Below are 24,024 nucleotides of genomic sequence, written 5' to 3'. Positions count from 1 at the left end.
ACCTATCCCATAAAAAGTTGAACATAATAATTACTTCGGACATACTATTTTTAAAAAGATGCTTAGCTTATAACAATTTGTCTATTCGTCCTAGGAATCACAATATCTAGTGTTTATAGCATAAATAACCATAAAATAAGCTTTGTTTTCATAATTAAATATTTTTTTAAAAATATGTAAAAGGTCCTTGAGTATAGCAATTAGCGAATTTAAGCTAAAAATGCTCTTTTTACTAAGTGTCTTATTTATCATAATTTTAGCCTTATAATTATCTAACACCCCGCCTCTAACTCCAATTAACACATTGTTAATAACGAAGCTTTTTATAATTATGGTCAGACTGTCAGGAATGGATAGCTCTTATTGTTAATTTAGGCATATTAGAATTGTCCTATCGATTTAAAACTTTATTTCTTTCATCTGCTTGGATGTTCTTCTAAGCTTTAGATTTCTGAGCTTCGCTACTTTTAGATTTTTTATCCTTGTTTCTTATTTGGCCACTTTTTAGTATTTAAAGATCATTTTTAGTAGCGAAGTAGCAATGTTTAGTCAACTCTGTCAGTATGTCTGTCAATTTTTTTCAATTTTTGTTCTTCAATTTACAGTATCTACTCAGTCTAGACTCTGTAATATTTATATGGAGGGAGGGGATATTGTACTTAAATTTATATTGGTACTCAAAGCTTAAAACATTTGGTGACTTTCTTGATTGGTTGGTTCATTAACTACATGTTTACATTGTCATCTAAACTAATAAGTCTTTCCAATTGTCTTATACCTGTTAAAACTGCTTTGTATTGAATAAGAGATATACAATAAATTAATACACTAAAAGCTTAAACTCAAATATCTTAATAATTATCTTTAGTCGAGACTTTGTAGCAAGAATAAGGGGATAGAAAGAACTTATATGTTATAATATTTTATTAAAAAATAACATTTTAAATAGTCTCATTAGTTTAAATCTGTTTTGATGATGTTGATATGTTGGTTTTATAAACACATTCTGCAATGCGTTGGCTTGAAAGTTTGTCAATCTTTTTTAAATGGATGGTATTAACTTTTCCATCAATGATATTATTCTAAGGAGGGAAACATTTGTTGTTCATATATTTGAATTGATTTCAATTGTAAAGGAGAACCATAACGGTTTAACAGTTAGGGAGATCCTTTGGTACAGGCAGACACACAGACAAACACACAGACACACATATATCCTGTTGCTTTTTTATAAGAATTGTCTTATCACTTAAAGTCCGTGTGTCCAGACTCATTATAATATTATCATTATTATCTTATGGGTATAGGGAAGGACACACGGACAAAACAGTCAAGTTCTGCTTTATGGAGTAGCAAAGTACAATAATAAAATAATCAGTGGCGGTCTTGGTATATCTTTTCTAGGGGCGATTTTTATTGGGTGATTGGTGATACCCTCCCCAAAAATAGTTTTTAACCTTCCCAAGTCATATGAGAAGCTACATTGTAAAGGTGAACCATATCGGTCCAGTGGTTAGGGATATCCTTCGGTTAAGACAGGGTATGCAAGAATCTCTCACAATATCCACGTATATTATATATCCATTATTATCGTTTGAGAACTTAATTTGTGTTAAAAGCCACAGTAAAATTGGTCAATTTTCAACATAATTTACTGAAAGCCCAAGCTTTAATGTAGAACAGCTATTCCATAATTTGTTCCATGATGGTCTGCAGTTGCCAAAAAGATAGGCATAAATGATTCTTTCCCTCAAACTTATAAAATAGTCCTGTCAATGGCATAAACGTCAAACGGTGGGATTATAGGAGTGTTTACCTCCTCAAACTTTCTATTCCCTCATTTACTCACTTTAAAATTTGAAAAATTGATTACCCCGTCCTTAAAATCCTTATAATTAAGTAAAAGGATGTTTGTATATTTGTCTGTACCGAAGAATATCGCTAAACGCTGAACCGATAGGGTTCTTCTTTTTTAAATCTAAATTTTATAAATTGGGTTTAGGGATTCAACTTTCTCCTCCTAAAGTGCTCCTAGAGGCTTCTAGGGAGCGTATCCGCTAGTTGTATAATAAGTTTGATAATAATTTCCTCCAATGATTATTTGCCAGAAAAAAAATTTGCAAATGTCTGATATGGGAAAGTGTCTAAACTTTTCATCCAGTAATTTTGTTACCAATATCCTAAAATAGGATAAATGAATTTGATTGTTATATAAGTCAGATGTTAAAATTTTATCATGTAAAAAAAATCAAGTCATTAACCATTTATGGAAGTATCTCTAGCTAAAAAGAAAGCACTTACCTCATATTAGGATTTTGAACTTTAGATATTTTTTACGCATTATTATCTTATCATTTCCAATATGACTATGAAACTGATCAATATCCGCTGAATTAGAACCGGATCTCATCAATACTGAAAAATCATGTATATCATCATATTACAGACAATTTTCCACGAATATTAAAATTGATACACGTTTTGTTATCCTGGAACTTCGGTCCCTTCGAGCTTAACAAAACTGGTCCATTATAAAATTAACATGTAAGGTTTTTTTTTGACAATATCCACCAAAAATTGGGTCTATTTATGGTACTAGTCAATTATGGTTATTGATATTGCTGCGTTACTTATAAGCAACATTATTATTGTTCTTGAATGTTTATTTTATTTGTACGATGCGAGAAATAAGTTTTAAGTTATCATTTTTCTCCATACTTACCTCGATGTTTGTATTATACATAGTATAAAATTTTGCCGCTAGAGCGTGCAAATGAAATTTTATATTTATTTTAATTTTCATATTTAAAAAAAAATTATTATTAAGATTTTATTTATATTATGAATTAATAATTATATGTTGTTAAATTAATAAAACATTACAGAATAAGATTTAATATTTGAGTCCCTACGTTTTTAATTCTATTTAAATATTAATATTCGCTCCAATTTACAGGTGATAAAACAGTGAAGAATGGGACACCTTTTCACTATATCACTCTAATCATCTTTTGGATTGGGATAAATATATCATTAATATATCCCACTTTATAATCAACTAGTGGTTTCGCCCTAGCCTGTGGTGGCTTTGCCCCAAGAGGTTTGAACGAACCAACTTTTTGTATTTTAGTTTTGAAAGAAACTTTTTAAAAAAATCTCTTGGAGGGGGAAACTTTTTTTTTTTTTTTTTGGGGGGGGGGGGGGTAGTCGACCCCACTATTTTAATTTTAGTTATCAAAGGAAATTGGTTTTTGGGGGGTAATTTTTCATTTTTGGGGAGGGGTTGGTGGTGTCCCACCACCCAAGATAATAGTTGTAAACCTTTCCGGGACTTATGAGAAGTTACCCTGTAAAGGAGAACCCGATCAGCTCAGCGGTTAGCGAGATCCTTCGCTACAAACAAAAAGACAGACAGACATCGTTCTACTTTGTATTATACTAGCGGCTTCGCCCCTAGCCTCTGGGGGCTTAGCCCCAAGAGGTTTGATCAACCTATTTTGTGTTATCTAAAGTTAAAAAGAAAAAGAAAATAAAAAATTTTGTGTGGGGAAATTTTTTTTTAGGGGGGGTGTAGGTTAGTCGACCCCATTTTTTTAATTTAAGTTGTAAAAAGAATTTTTTTTTAGGGGGGAGGGTATTTTTCATTTTTTTGGAGGGGGGGGTCCCACCCCCCAAGAAAATAGCTTAAAACTATCACAGGACCAGCAGGTATATTCCCTGAAGAGTAGAGCCCATCAGTGGTTACTGAGATCTTAAGCTTCAGACAGACAGACGGACAGACAGATAGACAGACAGACAGACAGACATCGTACTACTTTGTATTATAGATATATTAGAGGCTACGCCCTAGAGACCTATAATGGCACTTTAAATACTTGGGTTTTTGGTTCAAGTCTCTACGATACCTATCTATGTTGCGTTGAAATCTCTCTGCATAAAAATCAATTTTTTTTGTGATTTCTCTAGGAAGGGTGGTGGTACCCTCCCCCAAAATAGTTAAGGAGAACCCGACCGGTTCAGCAGTTATCGAGAACATTCAGTGCACACAAACAGACAGACATCTTGTTACTTAATTGTATGGATATGCGTAATATAAATTCAATTCTCTTAATTTGGAAGCTAATCTTAGGTTTACATGTTTATCTGTCAAAATATAGTCTTTTCATGCTATTGAATACTAGATATGAAACAATGCTTTATTTCTAAATGTAGTAGGCATTTTATGAGAAAGTCGTTTTTTTTAGATGGGCGTTTTCTGAGATTGGCGTTTTTAAAGATAGACGTTTTAATGAGATAAACCTGCAATAGCAGCTACGCCCATAGCATGTGCAATTTGTTAGTAGAGGCTATAAAGTGGAAAAGCTTAACTAAAATAGAGAAACCAATGGGTTCAGTAGTCATTGAGATCTTAAGCTTCAGACAATAAAAATCTTGCTATTTTAAAAAAATTTGATATCTATAAATAAATCAACTCTAAGATATTTTTTACAAGCTTCATTATTTTATTATTTCCAGTATGGCTTCAAAACCAATAAAACTGGTTCTCAGTTATACTGAAAAGAATTATGTATAACATCGTATTACAGACATTATTGGACACATATTAAAATAAAAATCATAATATTAATATCAGGGTTGTTATCCCGGGACTTCGTCCTTTAGTCCATTATAAGATTACCATGTAAGGTTTTTATTGACAACATCTACCAAAATTTGGTTCTATATACGGTACTAGTCATTCATAGTTATTGATATTGCTGCGCTACTTATAAGCAACATTACTATTGTTATATTGTGTTAATATCTTAAAAGTACCCTGATTGAAATAAAGATTTAAAATAACAATTTTCGCCATACTTATCTTGATCCATGTATTATACATAGTTTGAAATGATGCCGCTAGAGCGTGCAAATAAAATTTTATATGATCTCTAATTTTCATATTTTATCAATTATTTTATTCCTAAAATTTTATTTACATTATAAATTAATAATTATACATTGTTTTATGAATAAAACATTACAGAATAAGATTTAAAAATTTGAGTCCGAACATTTTTTAATTCTATTTTAATAAATTAACAAAGTGGCCAACACAAGATGTAATCTACTCAATACATGTAATATAAAATATTTGTCATGGGATAAGTACATCATTACAAAATCCCTCATAATGTTCGTTAAATGTGTACTAGCGGCTACACCCCAAGTATCTATGGATTAGAAAAGTTGCAATGAAGTAATAATAGTTATTTCTCGCATTGTATTATGAATATAAAATATGTATTATATATAAACGGCTTTCCGCGGATATAGAATATATAAATAAAAGTATTTTTTTTTTGCCCCGAGGTGCCGAATGCATGGGCTAAAAAAACTGTTTTTTTTTACATTCGTAGAAAGCTGGATATAATTTGATGATAGACATAGTTTTTTTTTGTATGGATGAGAACCGGTTCCTATCCACCGGATTGAAATGAATACGAGGAAAATCATTATATTATTTAAATCTGAAAACAAATAAAATAGGACATTTGTAAAGCTTACCTAAAATAGAGAAACCAATGGGTTCAATAGTTAATGAGATCTTAAGCTTCAGACAATAAAAATCTTGATATTTTTTAAAAAATTTATATCTATAAATAAATCAACTTTCAGATATTTTTTACAAGCTTCATTATATATTTTATTATTTCCAGTATGGCTTCAAAACCAATAAAACCGGTTCTCAGCCATACTAATAAATCATATATAACATCGTATTACAGACAATATTGAACACATCTAGAATAAAAATCATAATTTTAATATCAGGGTTGTTATCCAGGGACTCCGTCCTTGGGGCTAAAAGAAACTGGTTTATTTGGTCTATTATAAAATTAACATGTAAGGTTTTTATTGACAATATCTACCAAAAATTGGGTCTATTTGCGGTACTAGACATTTATAGTTATTGATATTGCTGCGCTACTTAAAATCAATGTTTTTTTAATGTTTTATATTGTTTCTGTAGGCTAGGAGTAGAGAGATTTACTTTTTTCATCATTCTAGTCTCGATGTTTGTATTATACATAGTTTAAAATTTTGCCGCTAGAGCGTGCAAATGAAATTTTATATTTATTTTAATTTTCATATTCTAAAAAATTATTTTATTACTAAGACTTTATTTATATCATAAATTAATAATTATTTAGTGTTTTATGAATAAAACATTACAGAATAAGATTTAAAATCTGAGACTTTACATTATTTAATTCTGTTTAATCACATTAAGATGAAACCATTAATAAATAGGTCAGCTCTTAAGTTCCTAAATAGATGGCAATGTAATCTTTTTTTTGTATGGGGATTAATATATTAATAATATATCCCTTGTATGCACATTAATTAGCGTCTACGCCCCAGGCATGTGCTATACATTAGAAGAGGCTATAGGATGAAATAGCTTGATAATAAAAAAAAACCAAAGGGTTCAGTAGTTATTGAAATCTTAAGCTTTAGACATAAAAGCTTACTGTTTGATAAAATAGGATATGTATAAATATATCTCTCTTATTGGACAATATCCAAACTTCGAAACCTAATGTTTCCATGTATACCTAACCAAAAATGTTTCCACATTTTTTAAGGTGATTTATAGTTTCCGCACAAAAAAATGATAGATTATTGCCTGACTTCAATGTCACATACCTAAGTATTAGTTGACAATTCCTGCCAAATTTATCAAAATTTGATAAATTATTATTTCTAAGTTTAACAGGTGGAACACCCTCTATTTTGCGTGCATACAAATGACTCAGAGCCCCAAGGGTGTGCTTATGATATTTATAATAATAAAATTCAAAATTACATTTGTCTTTCTTTATTGAAAAATAGTCTAAAACCTTACCAAGCTCTTTGAGGTAAAAAAGAACCTTTATTGAGCCATTACTGGTATCTTAGGTAACAAATAGAAACGACTCTATTCATATATTGATTGGGTTAAAAACGTTGTTTTCAAGAAACATCTGAAAAAGGTGAAACACAGCGCGCCCACGCAAAAATTCTCTAGCATTGTTCATTTTGTGCATTTTTTTTACCAACTAGTTATAAAATAAGCAAGTATTTAACTAAAATATGTCCGTTTGTACGTTAACATGTCTGTTTGATCGCTCATTATACTGTAATATGTCTGTAAATGCCTTTGTTTTAAAAGTACATTTTTATCGTAATATAGGTAAAAATCATAATAGGGAGAAAGGGACATAGTAGATAATACTGGTTCCCAAAGTTTTATTCACACATTTCTTATTCTTAGGCTTAAAAAATTCTTTGACTTTTGTAAAATTTTGTTTGGTAGAGTAATATCTAAACTTTTCAACAAATGATTTGAATCTACAGAAAGGGTAACTTTGTGTATCAACATTGGGGATGTGCATAGATTTATCATCTATTGACTTATCCCTAAACACGCGATATTTTAAACAACATTGTCCTATAGTTTACTGTATACATGTTTGCTGCTCTTTTTTTCATAATTCAGTAAAAGTCATCATTTCCTAACTTTTTGTAAGTTTAAAAAATTGTTGCAACCCAAAAAGTAATTTTAATTTACCCTTCTTTAAAAACTCTAAAAACGGTCTGAAAAATGCACTTTGTCAGCAGCTAAACTTTTCTACAATTAGTTTATGGATGTATGTTTTCCCTTGGGGAACTTGAGGGAAAGGGGGGAGAGAAAAAGTCGACTTTACACTTTTAATTTTAGTTTTTTAAAAAAGTAGACATTTTTTGGGAGTTGGTGATTTTTTTCTATAGACGAGTTGGATAAATAGCGCAGTACTTAAAAAAAAACACCTTTTTAATCAATTTCATAAACGTACACAAATATTAAGTGTATGAACTGTTTTCAAAGCTTCATTTCTGTGGATTTTGACTTCCTTGTTTTTACTTAATAAATAAATGCATCTGTTAGTTATTTTTGTTTGTGGAAAATTATTGGATTTTTATAGCAAAGCCTATAAACAAGCGATTTTTAGCATAAAGGGAGGGGATATTGGGCTGTTTATTACACTAGTCCCCAAAGTTTTTCTTATTCGTTGGCCTAACACATTTGGGGACTTTAATTGATTTTTAGTTGGTTGGTTCTCTAAGTTGAGTGTTCAAACAGTAAAACCTCTAATTGTAATCTACAGAAGGGGTAATATTATGTATAATCATTGGAGATGTACATCAATTTATCCACATTGTCTTATCCCTTCAGAACCCTGGATAATATTGTTGTTTCATATAAAAACAAGGATAAAATAATCCATTAGTTGCTAAGAACAAAACTTTTCCACGTAGCCGGACAAAGTGTCTCAAAAATCAGCCATGTGACGTCATAAAATTGAGAGAGATGAGATGAGAAGTGGAAAAGAAAGCCCCTAAAAAGATATTATTTTTATGACGTCACAAGGCTAATTTTTAGACACTTTGTCCAGCTACTTTTCTATATTTCATCTTTAGCTTGATAACTATAGTAACCCCCAATTATGATAAACAAAATTACCCCTTTTGTATATTGAAATTACTGATCTAAAAGTTTGGACAAATAAAGCAATCAACGTTTTAAGCCAACGAAGCTGAGAACTTAAGATGTATGTTTAATTTCCAGTCCAATGCCCCCTCCTTACCTGAGTTTAAAGGAATGTTCATACAAATTCAAGTACATCACTTATGACGAACGGACAGACAAAGTTTGTTATGAAGTAGCTTCACTATGGAAAAGTTGTATTCTTTACATAATACAATACGAAAAAATACGAATAAAGAAAAAAATAACTGATATAAGACTCATTAAGGGGGTAATCAGATATCAAGAGACATACAGAGGAGAGAGAGATATCTAGAGATTTAGATAGCAAGACAGAAAGGTGGATAGAAAGTCAAGGGGGATGGGGGCGGAAATTAAACATCCGTTCTTGACATCTTATATAACTGATTCACTATTAAATACATAGTTATGGACATGTATTCAATTGTTTAAATACAAGCATGTTTACATGGATAAGACAATGGACGATAAATAAATGTACATCCCCAATGTTGATGCACAAAAACACCCAATCTGTAGATTAAAATTGCTGGTTAAAAAGTTTGAACACTACTTGTCTAAAAGCCACTCAATCCTGGTTTGGTAATAGTATCCAAAGTTTTTAAACCTACGAATGAGAAACAGTGTTTATAAAACTTTAAATTGCATAACAATAGAGTCAATATCTTTGACAGGGGATGTAATATTGTTGTATAAGATCTCTATCCCTTTCCCCGCATAAATCTATCTTACCAACTGTATGTCTGCTTGGAAACAGATAAACTTAAAGAAAAACATATATCATTATATAAAAGTAATAGGATCTGTGTGTGTGTTTCTGGCTGTAACGAAGGATCTCGCTAACCACTGAACCTATATGGTTCTCCTTTACAATGCAGCTTCCTATAGGTCCTGGGGAGGTTTTAAAAAATTAAAAAAAAAATATTTTAGGGTAGGGTACCACCCATAGACGTCTAAGGGGGGGGGGGGGGTAAAGGGGTGATTACCCCCCCCCCCTCCAAGTGAAATTTGGGGGTGCCGTTGGCACCCCCAAAATTTTTATTTTCAAATTTTTACCCCCCCCCCCCCCCCCCCAAATGAAAAAGCTTGGACGCCCCTGGTACCACCACCCTCCTTAGATAAATATAATAACCTCCCCCCCACCCCTAATTTTTTTTATTTTTTAGAGGGGGGATTACATTTTTCTTGAGTATACCTATCCCACCTCTTTGTTTGACATGTAATATAACTGATTTGGTATTAAATCACAAAAAAATTAGACAAAGATGGCTATTAGATATTGCACCATGGATTATTTCTGTAATTTTTAATAAAAAGGAATTTTTAAAAAATTAACTAGTTGTACCCAGGGAGGAAGGGTACATTAAACTGTTTATTACACTAGTCTCCAAAGTTTTATAATAAATTTTACTTACTGGTGGCTTAATAATTTTGGAGGCTATTATTGAATTTTGATTGGTGGGTTCATTAAGTTTAGTGTTCAAAGGTTTCAATTAATTGTAATGTACAGAATGAATAATTTAGTGTATTTCATTGGGGATGTAATTGTACATCAATTTATCGACCATTGTCTTATCCCTATAGATTCATGTTTTTTCCACTGTTAAATTAAGATAGTCTTTAAGGGTTAATTGGTAAAAAGATAGGCATGAAACTATTTAGATAGATAGATTCCTTAGAATCATATAAAAGTACTAGTTGCTTCGTGAGAAGCCAGGAAAGTAGCCTAAAACCACCCCAGGACATTTATATAGCTTCCTTGAAAAGTACAGCCACTGAGCCAATTTAGATTTACATTTTCAGAGATCTTTAGCTCAAGACAAATAAAAATCCTACTATTTTATATATAGGATGTATCTTTACATAGTTTATGTGCACAGGGTTTTATCTTCTAACTTAAAGAATTTTTTTATCTCCAAAGTCTTTGGTATCTTATTTTAAAAAGTATTAAGGGTTTTTGTCTGAAGCTTAAGATCTCAATAGCTATTGAACCAATTGAGTTATCTTCTTTAGGCAAGCTCCAATAATGGTTTAAGTATTTTCTGGTTTAAGGCTTGGAGTAGTTTTAAGCTATTTTACTAGCTCTTCTCTGCTTCTTAAAGGCTAGGGGCGTAGATCAAGCAATATTTGATTCTAATTATGTCTGTTTTAGACCAACACCATCCTTTTTTGCTATTAAGTCCCAACAATTATAGAATCAATGTTTCATCATGAATATAAAGCTAGGACGGACGAACATATGCTAGATATAGAGTAGCTACGCTAACAAAAATAAGTCAATTTTGATAAAACAATTTATTTGCAAGAAGCTTATATATAAGGGCATAATTTCATTTTTACAATCAATCTTTATATGTACATATATGCAAACAAAATGGATGTATTATTACTTGGATGTTGTACCAGATTTTCATGTACTCTGATAAGGTTGTGCTTGCAGCTAGTTAAAATAACAATATCCCCATCAACTCTCCTTACCCTTTCCCCTCCTACTGGATAAACGAACTGGCCAATATATTAGCTTGTTAGCAACCTAAATTGTCGATAAATTTTCTTCTTTCGATATATCCATATATATTCTATAAACATTATTAACATACAAACTGTTCTTATAAATAAGGGCATAATTCTGTTTATACAGCCGCCCCTTTATGCAAATAAAAAGTGATAGGTATTAATGAAAAGGGATGGTATGGGCAGAAAAATAGCCTAAAAACAGCCTGTGTGAAGCTACTTTGTTATTGAGGATTTAGATAGATTGTAGTTGATTTTAAAATTTAAAAGGGATTACCAGTTTTGTTGTAAATTGTAAAATTACCCGGAGGCGTATGACCGGCTGACGCGCGGCTGCCAATTTCTACATACTTCTATAGAAAATAGTATGGTATCATCATCTACATATTGACCAAATTTTTACTATATATCTTACTAGCGGCTTCGCCACTAGCCTCTTGGGGCTTTGCCCCGAGAGATGATAAAAAAAAGTTAAGGTGAAATAAGTAAAAAAAAAAAAAAATAAGATCAAAATTGAAAAAATATATGAATTAGCAAAAGATAACAAAATTATCAGTACCAACATCTTCAACTCGCTACACAAGTAGAAAATGAAGATTAACAAGCCAAGTATCAAGTAAGTAAGGACCAAGGAAATCTTTTGCAAAAAAAGGACCAAGGATATCTCCTACAAAAAAAAAAAAAAAAAGGGGGGTGATTTTTGTTTTTTTTTTGTGAGGGGTTGGGGGTGTCCCACCCCCCAAAAAAATAGCCTAAAACCACCACAGGACCAGTAGGTATATTCCCTAAAGAGTAGAATCCGATCGGTTCAGTGGTTACCGAGATCTTAAGCTTCAGACGGACGGACGGACGGACAGCCGGACAGACATCATTCTACTTTGTATTATAGATTATTTAGAACTAGCGGCTACGCCCCTAGAGGCCTCTAGTGGCACTTTAATTGTTTTATTTATATTCAAAATATAGCTATTTAACGTTTGATGTTTATTTTTCGTTGAACTCTCTTTCTAAAATCGATAAATTTTAAAAAAAATTTAATTTCTCTAGGGAGGGTGGTGGTACCCTCCCCCAAAATAGTTATAAACCTTCCCGGGACATATGGGAATATACCCTGTTAAGGAGAACCCGATCAGTTCAGCGGTTAGCGAGATCCTTCGGTACAAACACACAAACACACAGACACACAAACATCCTGTTACTTTATTATAAGGATATCTATATATATTTCTGCTAAAAAGATCAAATAAGGGCAGATTTTACACACACCCCACCAACCCCTAAAATTGCAAAAAGTTGTTTGTAAATTAGGGCGAGGAATTTTAGAACACTAAAAAATAGAGTTACAATAGAGCTCACTTTAAAACTTAAAAATAATTAAATTATTGGAATTTTTAATGGTTAATACAAATGGGATGTAAATTATATCGTTCATTATTAAAAGTACCCAATGTTTTTGAATCAGACAATGTATTTATAAAAACTATGAATACCAGTATGATTTAAGGCCCACTGTCAACTAACTCTGAATTAAAATAGCATTACTAATAGCTTTCTAATCGTTTTTCCATTATTTATTTAAAGGGTTGTGATCAACCCCCAAAAAATGCAGACACAAAATTATGATGACAGGAATTGGACAATGAATGATCGGTGCTTGCTTACATGTGAAGACCGGAGCACCGAAAACCCCCCCCCCCGCTTAGTTTTGACAAAAATCAAAAATAAGGGGGGGGTAGTTTTTTAACCCCCCGCTTAGTTTTGACAAAAATCAAAAATAAGGGGGGGGTAGTTTTTAACCCCCCCCTTAATTTTGAAGAAAATCAAAAATAAGGGGGGGGGTAGTTTTTTCACTGTACAACACGCCAGAAAGTTGAGTGAGGTAAATCAAGTAAATCCAGTATACCAGAGGGGAAACCTTATTACAGGGATATTCATGTTTTGGGGCATAATTTCCTTATTTATTGACTTTGGCCAGTAAAAGGTTTTAATTTTGCGCAAAATTAAAACCTTTTACTGGCCAAAGTCAATAAATAAGGAAATTATGCCCCAAAACATGAATATCCCTGTAATAAGGTTTCCCCTCTGGTATACTGGATTTTCTTGATTTACCTCACTCAACTTTCTGGCGTGTGTACAGTGAAAAAACTACCCCCCCCTTATTTTTGATTTTCTTCAAAATTAAGGGGGGGGGTTAAGTCTTTGCCTTGCTGAGCACTTTTCCTCCTTGCCGTTTTCCAGACATTAAAAAACTACCCCCCCCTTATTTTTGATTTTTGTCAAAACTAAGCGGGGGGGGGGGGGGTTTTCTGTGCTCCAGTCTACCACATGTAAGCAAGTACCGAATGATCCTATCATATAAAGTAATGAGGTTTTTTGTCTGTAGCTTGGGATCCCAGTAACTACTAACCCGATTGGGTATTCTGTTTTAGGTAAGCTTCACTATAGCTCCTGTAATGGTTTTAGCCCATTCTATTGACAAATTATGTCTTGGGGTGGTTTTAAGATATTTTTTCATATACTTAGCCCCAAGGGGCTTAGTCGCTAGTTAATATAAAAATTATAATATTTTTTTAATTTTAATATTGAAAAAATGTTGGTGAAAAAGTAGAAAAAAACTTTTTTTTATGATAAATACCCCTCTCCTGATTGATAAAACCAAAAACACATGTGTACAAAAAAAACAGTGTAAAACACATTTTGCACATAATTATACACAAAAACACACCCATGTACACACAAAAACAGACCTATAAGTAAGCAGGCATAAAAACCAACACACAACAAGAACGAGATTACACCTCTCATTGTAGCGTAGCTTAGGCGACATAATAATTCAACTCAGGGATCTAAAGGGATAAGACAATGGATAATAAATTGATGTACAATTACATCCCCGATTATGATACACAAAATTATCCCTTACATAGATTACAGTTAGTAGTTTAAACGTTAGGAGACTCAACTTTATATACCAAACAATAAAAAAATCAATAAAAGTTTCCAAGGTTGTTTAATCAACGAAAAAGAAAACGTTATTATAAAACTTTGAGGGCTAGTATAATATACACAATACAGCACGACGTCCCCTCTCTCCCTGATGAATAAATACTTTCAGATACTACATATACACACACAAACAGACAGACGCACACCCAAAGACACAGTGAATTAAAATTACGGTACTGAATCGGTATTTGTCGATATGAAATGCGTCATGACAAATTATTTGATTGGCGCTCTCACAAAACACCCAAAAGTTAAAATAAACAGCGCAGCAATAACAAGCTTACTACAGTTTTCATAAAATAGAATAGCTATTTTTTTGCAGAGAGCTTAAAGATTTTTTGATTAAATGATAGAATATTTTAAAAGCAGAAGGACGAATGGACAACTTGTCATATAGGGTTAGATTAAATGACAACAATATTAACCTAACCTTTGAAACCTTTTTTTTAATTAAAAGTTTGAATTAATGTATATTCATCTTATTATGCAAAGTAGTAAGGTTTTTTTTTTGTCTAAAGCTTAAGATCTCAATAACTACTCAACTGATGGGTTCTCTATTTTAAGCATGCTTTACATAGGTCTTGTGATGGTTCTAGGCTTTTTAATTTTCAGTTTTAAATCCTGGTTTTCAGCTTTTTTCTAGCCCTTTTATGCCTCTTTTAATACAGAGCCCCTAGATGCTAGGGGGCGCAGCGTCTAGTTTATAAAATAATAAATAAAATAAAAAAAAAATTAGTTGGTATGGGTGAAGTCCAATTTTGATATGTTTTTGAGCAGCATTAGTTTATTAAACTCAGGAACATAGGAAAGTTATCTACTGCATTGTAATTTAGACAGCTTTCCGTGGATATTAAAATATAAAATTTAATATAACAGATTATAATTTTATATTTTTCGCTTAATTTTCATGGAAAGTTATCTGTAATGGCTGATAACCTGTTCTAATCCTGTGGATATTAAAAGGTTTCGAAGCCACCATAAATTAGGTTCTGTTTGGGTATATTTAGTACTTGCAGGGTTAGTGCACCGCAGGAATTATAGTTTATACATCTCTCCATAAGGGAAAGGACCCATGTACTTTTAAGTACAAATTTAATAGCCAAAATCATTTTTGTTTAAATATATACTGCATGTTTAAATGTCTAACAAAAGCCATTTTTTGGTAATTTGATAGCATTAAGTTGTCAAATTATATCTATAAGTATACATGCAGGAATCAAATATATGTTATATTTAAGGTAGAAATAGGTTTAGGTTATGGTTCAATACCGATTAATGTCCACTGGATTTAAACAACCGGTTATGAGCCATACTGAAACATTATGTATCATTTGGTATCATAGAGAAACTTCCACCAGATTTTGCACTAAAGGCCTCTTGGAAGGGGCTTGGGTAATCTCCTCCAAAAATAAATAAAATTAACCTTCATATGACCAACAAAAGATTCACTTTAATATAAAGCCATATCGGTTCAGTGGTTAGTTAGATACAGTCACATAGACAAACATCATATTACTTTTATACTCATTTTATAAAAAAATTTTTCAGATAAACCCTCATCACGCGGCCCGGCCTGACTTACTGGAAGTAACTGCATACTCACCGACCAACAAACCATTAGGGTGTCCAGTTTCAGGTAATTATATTTTTGTAATCGTTCTCTCATTAGTTGGCTTTAAATTTGGCTACTTTTATTAAATCTTGATTAGTCAGTTCAAAGACCTACATTTATTTTGCAGGTATTAAATTAAAAGAAAGTAGGGGGGAGGGCACGAATATCATCCATTAGCGATGGAAATATAAACACAGGCAAGCCTCGACAAAATAGTAGACATCATTTTGCTAGCAGACGAAAAAGGTCTCCACCACTAGTTTCTGCGGATGTCTGCATTATACATTTATTATACCTTTACACTTAATATATTATTTAATAGAAAAGCATAATGATATCTGTTTGTCCGTTCGTTGAAATCTTTTTTTTGTAGGGGGGAGGGGAGGGGAAACAAAAAGAATGTATTGTAAAAAGGTCTCTACAATTTGGGTCAGGCATTTGTCTAAATTATGTATCCATACTAATAAATATATTTTTCAGACGACAATGGGACCTTCTACGCGTCGTTCCAGCCTGACGAGGCGGGTGAGTGGCGGATACACGTGCTCTACGACGGCGAGGATATTGAGAACAGTCCCTTCAAATGCATGGTCTTCGATCCCAGAGCCATCTTTGTAAGTAGATTTCATCTAAATTTATGTTTAATAATTTGTTTCCCTAATGTATAGGTTACCCTAATATAATTTTTTTTAAATCGTGCTTTCCCTAAATATGCCTAACATCATATGGCTCCCTTCTCCCCCTAGGGACATCCAAGTTTTTTATTTTGATAGGGGTAAAATGAGGGGTTTCAAAGGTTTAAAGTGGTTAATCTAATGTATTTTTTTAATTTTAAGGGGGTAAGATGAGGGGTTTTTGAAGTTTGAGAGGGTAGACAGCCCTTTACACTCACCCTTCACTTCTAATGGATAAACGAACTAACCAATAAATAATGTCCATATTAGCAACTTAAACTTTTCCCTGTCAATATATCCACGTATATCCTATATCCGTTGATATCAATTTCTGTATTTAATTTACTTAATATAAAGTTACTATCCTGTATTTACTCAGAAACAAAATACGCTTGAATTACCTCTAAAAAACGAATTAAAATTGTTTGCTTAAATTCTATGTAAATAAATATGCAACTTTCTTTTACTGAAAGGTTTAATAAGTTGGAGATTTTTTTTTGTAAATTTTAACTCAATTTCTGTTTTATTTCTCTTTCTTAGTTCTTCTCTTTTTTCCTCTTTTTTCATTTCTCTTTTTTATCGTTGCTGTAAGGCTCTTTATCTCTTTTTAATAGCGAAGCTTCTCTATAATTCAATTTGTCTGTCCTTCTGTTTCTGTCAGTAAGTCCGTAATGCTATGTGGGAAATTTGATTTCTGGTCTTCTATTGAAGATAGACTGCTGAAATTATCAGGGAAGATTACTAAGTCCCTACATTATTTTGCCCGTCCGCTGTTGGTCATGCTTTACAAGACATACTAAGATTTTTTATGCTTTGCTACCTAAGAATGTTGTCATCCCTGTTTTTATCTCCCCCACTTTTTATCTAATCGTGCTTAAATAATTCCATCATAATTTTGGCTTCAGAAATATTATAAAACAAATTTTACATTAAGATGGGGTGCTTAAAAATAACTAAAAATATAAGATAATAGTTATTTATCGCATCGCATTATAGACAGCATTCCGCGTACATTAAAATTCAAAATGTTATTGATTTTATGATTTGTATTGTAATATTTCGTGGAAAATTGTCTGTAATACAATGCTTTACGCGATTTTTCAGTATGGCTAGAACCGTTTTATATTTGGATTTTGATTGGTTTCGAAACCATACTGGAAAGACATTTCTTTGTTTTCTTTCTATATAATTTGCATGATTTTGCTGCTATTGGACAAAATCGTCCAAGTTTTTGTATCACCTCCTTTAAGGAAAACCAAGAGGAAAACAATTTTAAAATAACTTTTTATTAATGGGTTCTCAACCAATCCGTCTACCTGTCATTATTAGTATTTTCAGGGATCCTAAGGGTATAAGACTATAAAAGATAAATGGATGCAAAGCCCAAATACAATAAAACGAAATAACCCCATCTCTAAATTAGAACTGCTAGTTTGTACAATCCAATCAAGATTTAATAAAAATACAAAATGTTTATTCTTATCCAACAAATAAGACGACGTGTTGTTAATCATTATAATCAACAGTCCAATGTCCCCTTCTTCCCTGAGTATAATAAACTCTTTATTTAGATAGTCTATATGTCTGTAATTGTCTTATTATATTATTTGTCTATTTACTCACCCTTCAATGGCTGTATACTTGTTGAACAATAACATAATTTTAGATTGAATATTTGTTATCTTATCTATCTTTCTGTCTATCTATCTATCTATTTGTCTATGTATCCACTCTTTAATGGCTGTATACTTGTTTAGAAATAACATGATTTTGAAGTGAATATTTGTTATCTATCTATCTGTCTGTCTGTATATCTACCTATCTATCTATCTATCTATCTACCATGTATCCACTCTTCAATGACTGTATACTTGTTGAACAATAACATAATTTTGAATAGAATATTAGTTATCTATCTGTCTGTCTGTCTGTCTATCTACCTATCTATCTATATAATTAATTATCTATCTATGTATCCACCCTTCAATGGCTGTATACTTGTTGAACAATAACATAATTTTGAATTGAATATTTGGGCAAAGGCAAATATACACATCTGTTTGGGCTTCATACAGTTAGTTTCATTTTAGTATAGTAGAATTTCCATTTTTTGTTTTATGGACATTCTGTCCGGACATTAAACAAAGGGATTTTGTGACATCATTTTAACTCATTAAATAAATGGTTTAGGGGTTTACGGTTCGAATCTTGGTCTGTTTTTTTGTATTGGCCCTTCTGCTACTATGTCAGTCGACTATGCATTATGGTATGGGCTGTGGAATGCCTTGGTCATAAACAAGACAAAACTTAAGAGTAAGTTTAATCGGGACTTTAAGACAAAGGACATGCAATAAAACTTTTCATTTTATTTAAGCTATTTGAAGTTTTTGACTGTATTGGTTCAAATTCCACATCTGGAATTTTTGGTTTTCTTGTGGTGTCGATTTTTATATGTTCTTTGCAGACTGCAAATTTTCTGTAGTAGCACTAGATTTTCATGTATTCTAATAAAGGAAAACTGGCAGATGTCTAAAAATATGATACCCCCATATCCAATCCCTTTAGCCCATCCCCTCCCCTCCTTCTGGATTAACAAACTAACCAATAAATGAGGTCCATATTAGCAATCTAAACTGAGATAAATTTTCCCCTGTCAATATAGCCATGTATTCTGTATCCATTGTTGTGGCATAGCTGCTATCTAGTATTGACATTTTTCGGGTAATTCGGTCGGTAATGCAAATAAGGCTTCATAGTATATAGCTCATACTTGTAAACAAACATACATATTATACAATTAGGAACCCGGTATTAGTGTCGGACTGATTATGACGTAACAAAAAAAATTAGCCAATGAGAGGACATTATTGACCAATGGTAAAATTCATAGTAGCCTCTCATTGGCTAATTTTTTTTGTTACGTCATAATCAGTCCGACACTAATACCGGGTTCTACAATTAGATAAATTACAATTTGTTTGTTTATAAGGAGGGAGTGGACATTAGACATAAAATTTCACCGATTCCCCATGTTTTATTAACACGTTGTCCATAAGTATCGAAACTTATCAACCAATGGTTTTAAAGTGTTTTTTTAGCCAAATACATAAGGAGTGAGATATGAAAGTTGCTTTGTGCTTTAGTAATAATTTGCTGTTTAATTTTGACTTATTTTGCATTCTATGGAAACCTATTTGTTGAATGAATAATCAAGATACATGCATAGCATAGCATAGGCTTTCTTTTCTTTATGTCTCAACCAATAAATTTAATTGTCAATTTTTAAAAGCTAAGCTTTTCTATAATTAGGGTCGGTCCGTCCGTACGTCCGTCCGAGATAGTTAGCTTTTGTTCGTTAATTTAGGCATGTTAGAATTGTCCTATCGATTTCAAACTTTGCATGGTGATTACTATAGTAACTAGGTACGATTTCGAAAGCGTAGCAACTCTATAATCATTATCAGAATGTCCGTACGTCCATTTTAAACATGTTGATTTTTCTACTTTTTTAACAACAAATTTTTATGTGATCTAATTATCCGTTTGATCTGATTTTTGGTATGTTGATTCCTGGTATAACAAAGAACAATATTTTAAGCGAAGCAACTCTATAATCAAGTCCTAAAGATGTAAGTATGTCCATAAACATTATCCTGTATCAAGCAGTTTTTCAACAAATTTACTTACAATTTTGCTTCGAATCTTATACTTTTATATTCTGATTATTCAGTTCAGACACTATACAAGTGTTAATGTCCGTTTGTCCTACCGTTTCAGTGCTTCGCTTTTATGGATGTTGTCATCCTTGTTTTCTGATTCTCCGCCCCCCTTTTAAAAAATAATAAATTAAAATTTAAAAAGAGGGCTCTAACCCTGTGAGGATAAACTATGAACTTAATAGGGTACTTTGTTTATTAATAATTTAATTTATTCAACAATTTAAATTAAATGAAAAATGTTAAATAAAGACCAAAATTTTTATCAAGAATTATTAGCCATAAAATCTATTTTTTCTAGCACATATAGATAGAAACATTGGACTATAATTTAATCTGGTACCCAAAGTTTTATTATCATACTATTTGGCTCAAAAATTTTGGGTTCTTTTATTTTACCAAACGTATTTTAATCAATTAAAGTTGTCTTATCCTTTAGATCCCTGAAAAAAAATGTATGAATGCGTTACAATTTAAATTTTTCATTCATTTTCCTTTTTCGTGACAATTTATTTTAAGCTTTTTCTTCATTATTCATTATTAGCGCAATTTTTCTAGTGATGTCATAACTATTTTTAATAGCAAAGCTACTGTTTAATTCACTCAGTATTTTTTCAGTCTATAAAAAAGTCTGTTATGTTATTTTCTCGGATACTAATTAAGATAGGTTGCTGATTTTTCTTGTGAATTTGCAACCCTCTCTTTCCAAAGGCATCCAGTATACTTACTTAGTCCGTTGAATGAAAGAACTTACTTTAAAACTTTGGTTACCAGTATTTAGTCCTTTGTACTATAAGAACATTGAATATAAACATCATTGTTTCATATTTTTAAAAATTTCTTTTTTTAAATATAGTCATTCAATAACAAGGAATAAAAAATTACAAAAGGCGAAAATCATCTAATTTATGATTGGTTTTATAAATGTTTAAGTATAGATGTATACTTATACAATTTGGTACTTTACCTCAAAGTGCCTAACGAGCACTGAAAAACCCCAACCGTTTTTATATAAATTACCCAATAATTATTACAGCCTAACCTAAAAATAAACAAACAAACGAGTGATATGAGATAACATAAGGAGATGGGGTTGGGGGTACTTTGCTCGACTAGGTAGTTAAAGGGAAATAGTCAAAAATTGTTTGATTTTGAATGTCAATATGACATGTTCATTTTAAATACATTTTAAACATCTTTGTTCAATTTTAGAACATGATCAATGCGGAGGTGGAAAATTTCAACTTTTCTTATTGGTAAAAAAAACACTTCTGTAAATCAAAGTCCTTATTGAAAAAATTTGGGAACTGAAGGTCTGTTCAACTTAATTAATACCCAAAGTTTTTAAGCCAACGGATGAAATATGGTGTTATTAAACTTTGGGTACCAGTGTACTTTACAGTAAAAAGTTCATTCACTTCCTTCATACCCACCTTTGAAAATGGTCAAGTCCTGACCTATGTTAATTATAAGCAATGCTCTGGGGATCTTACTAGCATTCATCCTAATTCTTTAAATGGATGTAAAAACATCACCAATAATGATTCACGAAATATCCCTTCTTTAGAATATAATTAGTGGTTGAAACCTTTGACACTTAACCGAATTAAAAAACCAATTAAAATTCAATAAAAGTAATTTGTTGAGTCATCGAAGTGGAATAAGCAGCCTAATGTCCCCTCCCTCCCTGATATATGCGTGTGTTTTGTGGATTTCTGTTCATTTTTCAATCCAAATATACTGAAAGGTTGCTGCTACGAAGAACATTAGTTAATATGAAAAAAGTTACTGCTTTATTAAACATTCTCTTATTCGCTCAGTCTTATTAGACTATTATTAAATCTTGATTTGTTGGTTCAAACTAGTGGTGCCTGAAATTTTCAACTGATAATTTTAATATAGAGATAGGGTGAATTTGTTTATCAGCATTGCATAACATTTTTTCGTTCATTGTCTTATTCCTTAAGTTTTAAGGTAACTTGACCCCTAAATTTATAAAAAAAAAATTATAGGGATGGAAAGTTTTGTAGATTAATAAAAAATCTTTCAGCGCTAACCAAATGTCTTTTTCGTAGCCCAACTTGTCTTATTCATAAATATATATACATTTTTTTTAGTTACTTGCCAAAAAAGGTCTGTACTACATATGTAATTTTATGGAAATTTTTTTTTTTTTAAATTTTATGTTGTAATTAGTGATTGAAACTTGATGAACCAACCAATCAAAATCCTACATAAGTCCTCAAAGTTTTTTAGAAACGAATAAGAAAATGGTATTATAAAACTTTGGGAACTAATACAATTAAAAGCCCAATGTTCCCTCCCTCCCGGATCTCAATGTCCATCTAACGTCCTCGACTAACACCTTCCCATCCCGAAAAAGATTTCAACGAACAGACGGACAGACATCGTTCTACTTTTCTAGTAGATAATATAATGAACATATAACTGTATATGTATAATTTACCCACAACCTGTATAATCTGGCCCAAGTGGTAGCAAATTGTATTCTGTTCTTTTGTAGGGACTCGGCTTTGCTTATATTTCCGACGCTATTTAATGATTTAAAAGACCCAGTAAAAAAATTGGTACAGGTTCCCCGCCACGTGGACAAAGTTAAATATAGCCAATATTCTTTTACCTGAAATTTTAAGTTGTAAAGTCTTTTTAAAAAAACTGTATGTATAACTCTGTGCTCTGTGTGTAATGTATAACAATACATGTTGAAATCGATATATTATAACTTGGATCTTACACCAGATTTTCATATGCTCTAATAAAGTGAAACTTGTAGCTGCCTAAATTAACGATTCCATTCCCCTACCACTAAATGAATGAACTGACCAATAAGTAATGTACATGTTAGCAACATAAAATGACGACAATTTTTCTCCTGTCATAATATCCACTCAAATTCTATTATATCCATTATGTTAAGAATATTTAAAACAAAAGATTTTTGAATATCAAGAGATAAATACATTCTTTTATATGGATATTATTTATGGGGAGATAGACAGATACATAGATGGATAGATAAATAGAAAGATGTATGGATAGATATATTTATGGATATATTGATGAATAGATTTATAGATACATAGATAGATTGAAAAATAAATATATATGTAAATTAGATAGATAAATACATAAATAAATGTAAAGATAAGTAGATAAATAGATGCACAAAATAGATATTTATAGTTAGAAAAATAGATAGAAATATATGTCCATTCTTCTATAAAATATATAGTTACTAGTTTCTTCGTCCCTACACTTCAGGGGCGGACTGAGGATGTCAGGATTAGGAAGTTATAGCGTAAAACCACCCCGTCCCCAAGATCAGATATATATAAAGCTTAACTGATAAGTACAACGAAGACCAAACTGCATTACTTTTGCACCACTTATGACGTCATATTCTCTATCTCTTTTTTAGGGGGTTTCTTTCCCACTTCTCATCTTATCTTCCTCATTTTATGACGTCACATGAATCAAAAGTGACACAAAAACAATGCAGTTTGGTCTTCGTTATAAGCACAACCTGTCAGACCAACAAATTCCACAATCTCTAGCTTAGGACAAAAAACTTACTACTTTATATTTAAGAATATATATGTATGAATTTATATCAAAAGAGAAATTGATAAAAAAAGTATAATCGTACTCTTACATAAAAGAGAATTCTAAAATAATTTTTGATTTGATTGTTTTTTTTTAAGTCAAAAAATCAATTAATGCATCTTATTGTAGATCTCTATATATACATTAAGAGATATAAGTTTTTCGGAATTGTAATGTAGGGAGTAGATTTGAAATCTGCATCAAATTTTAAGGATTTTTATAAAATTCGTTTTTTGTATAATTCTAAAAGCGGAAATACAAGTTAAGTTAATTAATTTTGGCATCTGTGATTGGTGGATTTAAAAA

At 31.5% G+C, this 24,024-nt stretch overlaps 1 protein-coding gene across 1 annotated transcript in view; it reads left to right on the top strand.

Annotated features, from left to right (window-relative positions):
• The window catches only part of LOC145312647 (filamin-A-like), a 218,378-nt gene that overhangs the window by 157,789 nt on the left and 36,565 nt on the right, over positions 1-24,024 (top strand). Inside the window, exons 15-16 of the mRNA XM_080151908.1 lie at positions 15,641-15,728; positions 16,185-16,318. Of these exons, the coding sequence (XP_080008034.1) occupies positions 15,641-15,728; positions 16,185-16,318 (222 nt within the window). The remainder of the gene's footprint in view (positions 1-15,640; positions 15,729-16,184; positions 16,319-24,024) is intronic.

This window comes from Acartia tonsa, chromosome 2, assembly GCF_053477335.1.
Source record: "Acartia tonsa isolate MP-2025a chromosome 2, ASM5347733v1, whole genome shotgun sequence".
In the NCBI taxonomy this organism is placed as follows: domain Eukaryota; kingdom Metazoa; phylum Arthropoda; class Copepoda; order Calanoida; family Acartiidae; genus Acartia; species Acartia tonsa.
Note: the sequence above shows the minus strand (reverse complement) of the source record. Positions and strands in the feature narration are given on the sequence as shown.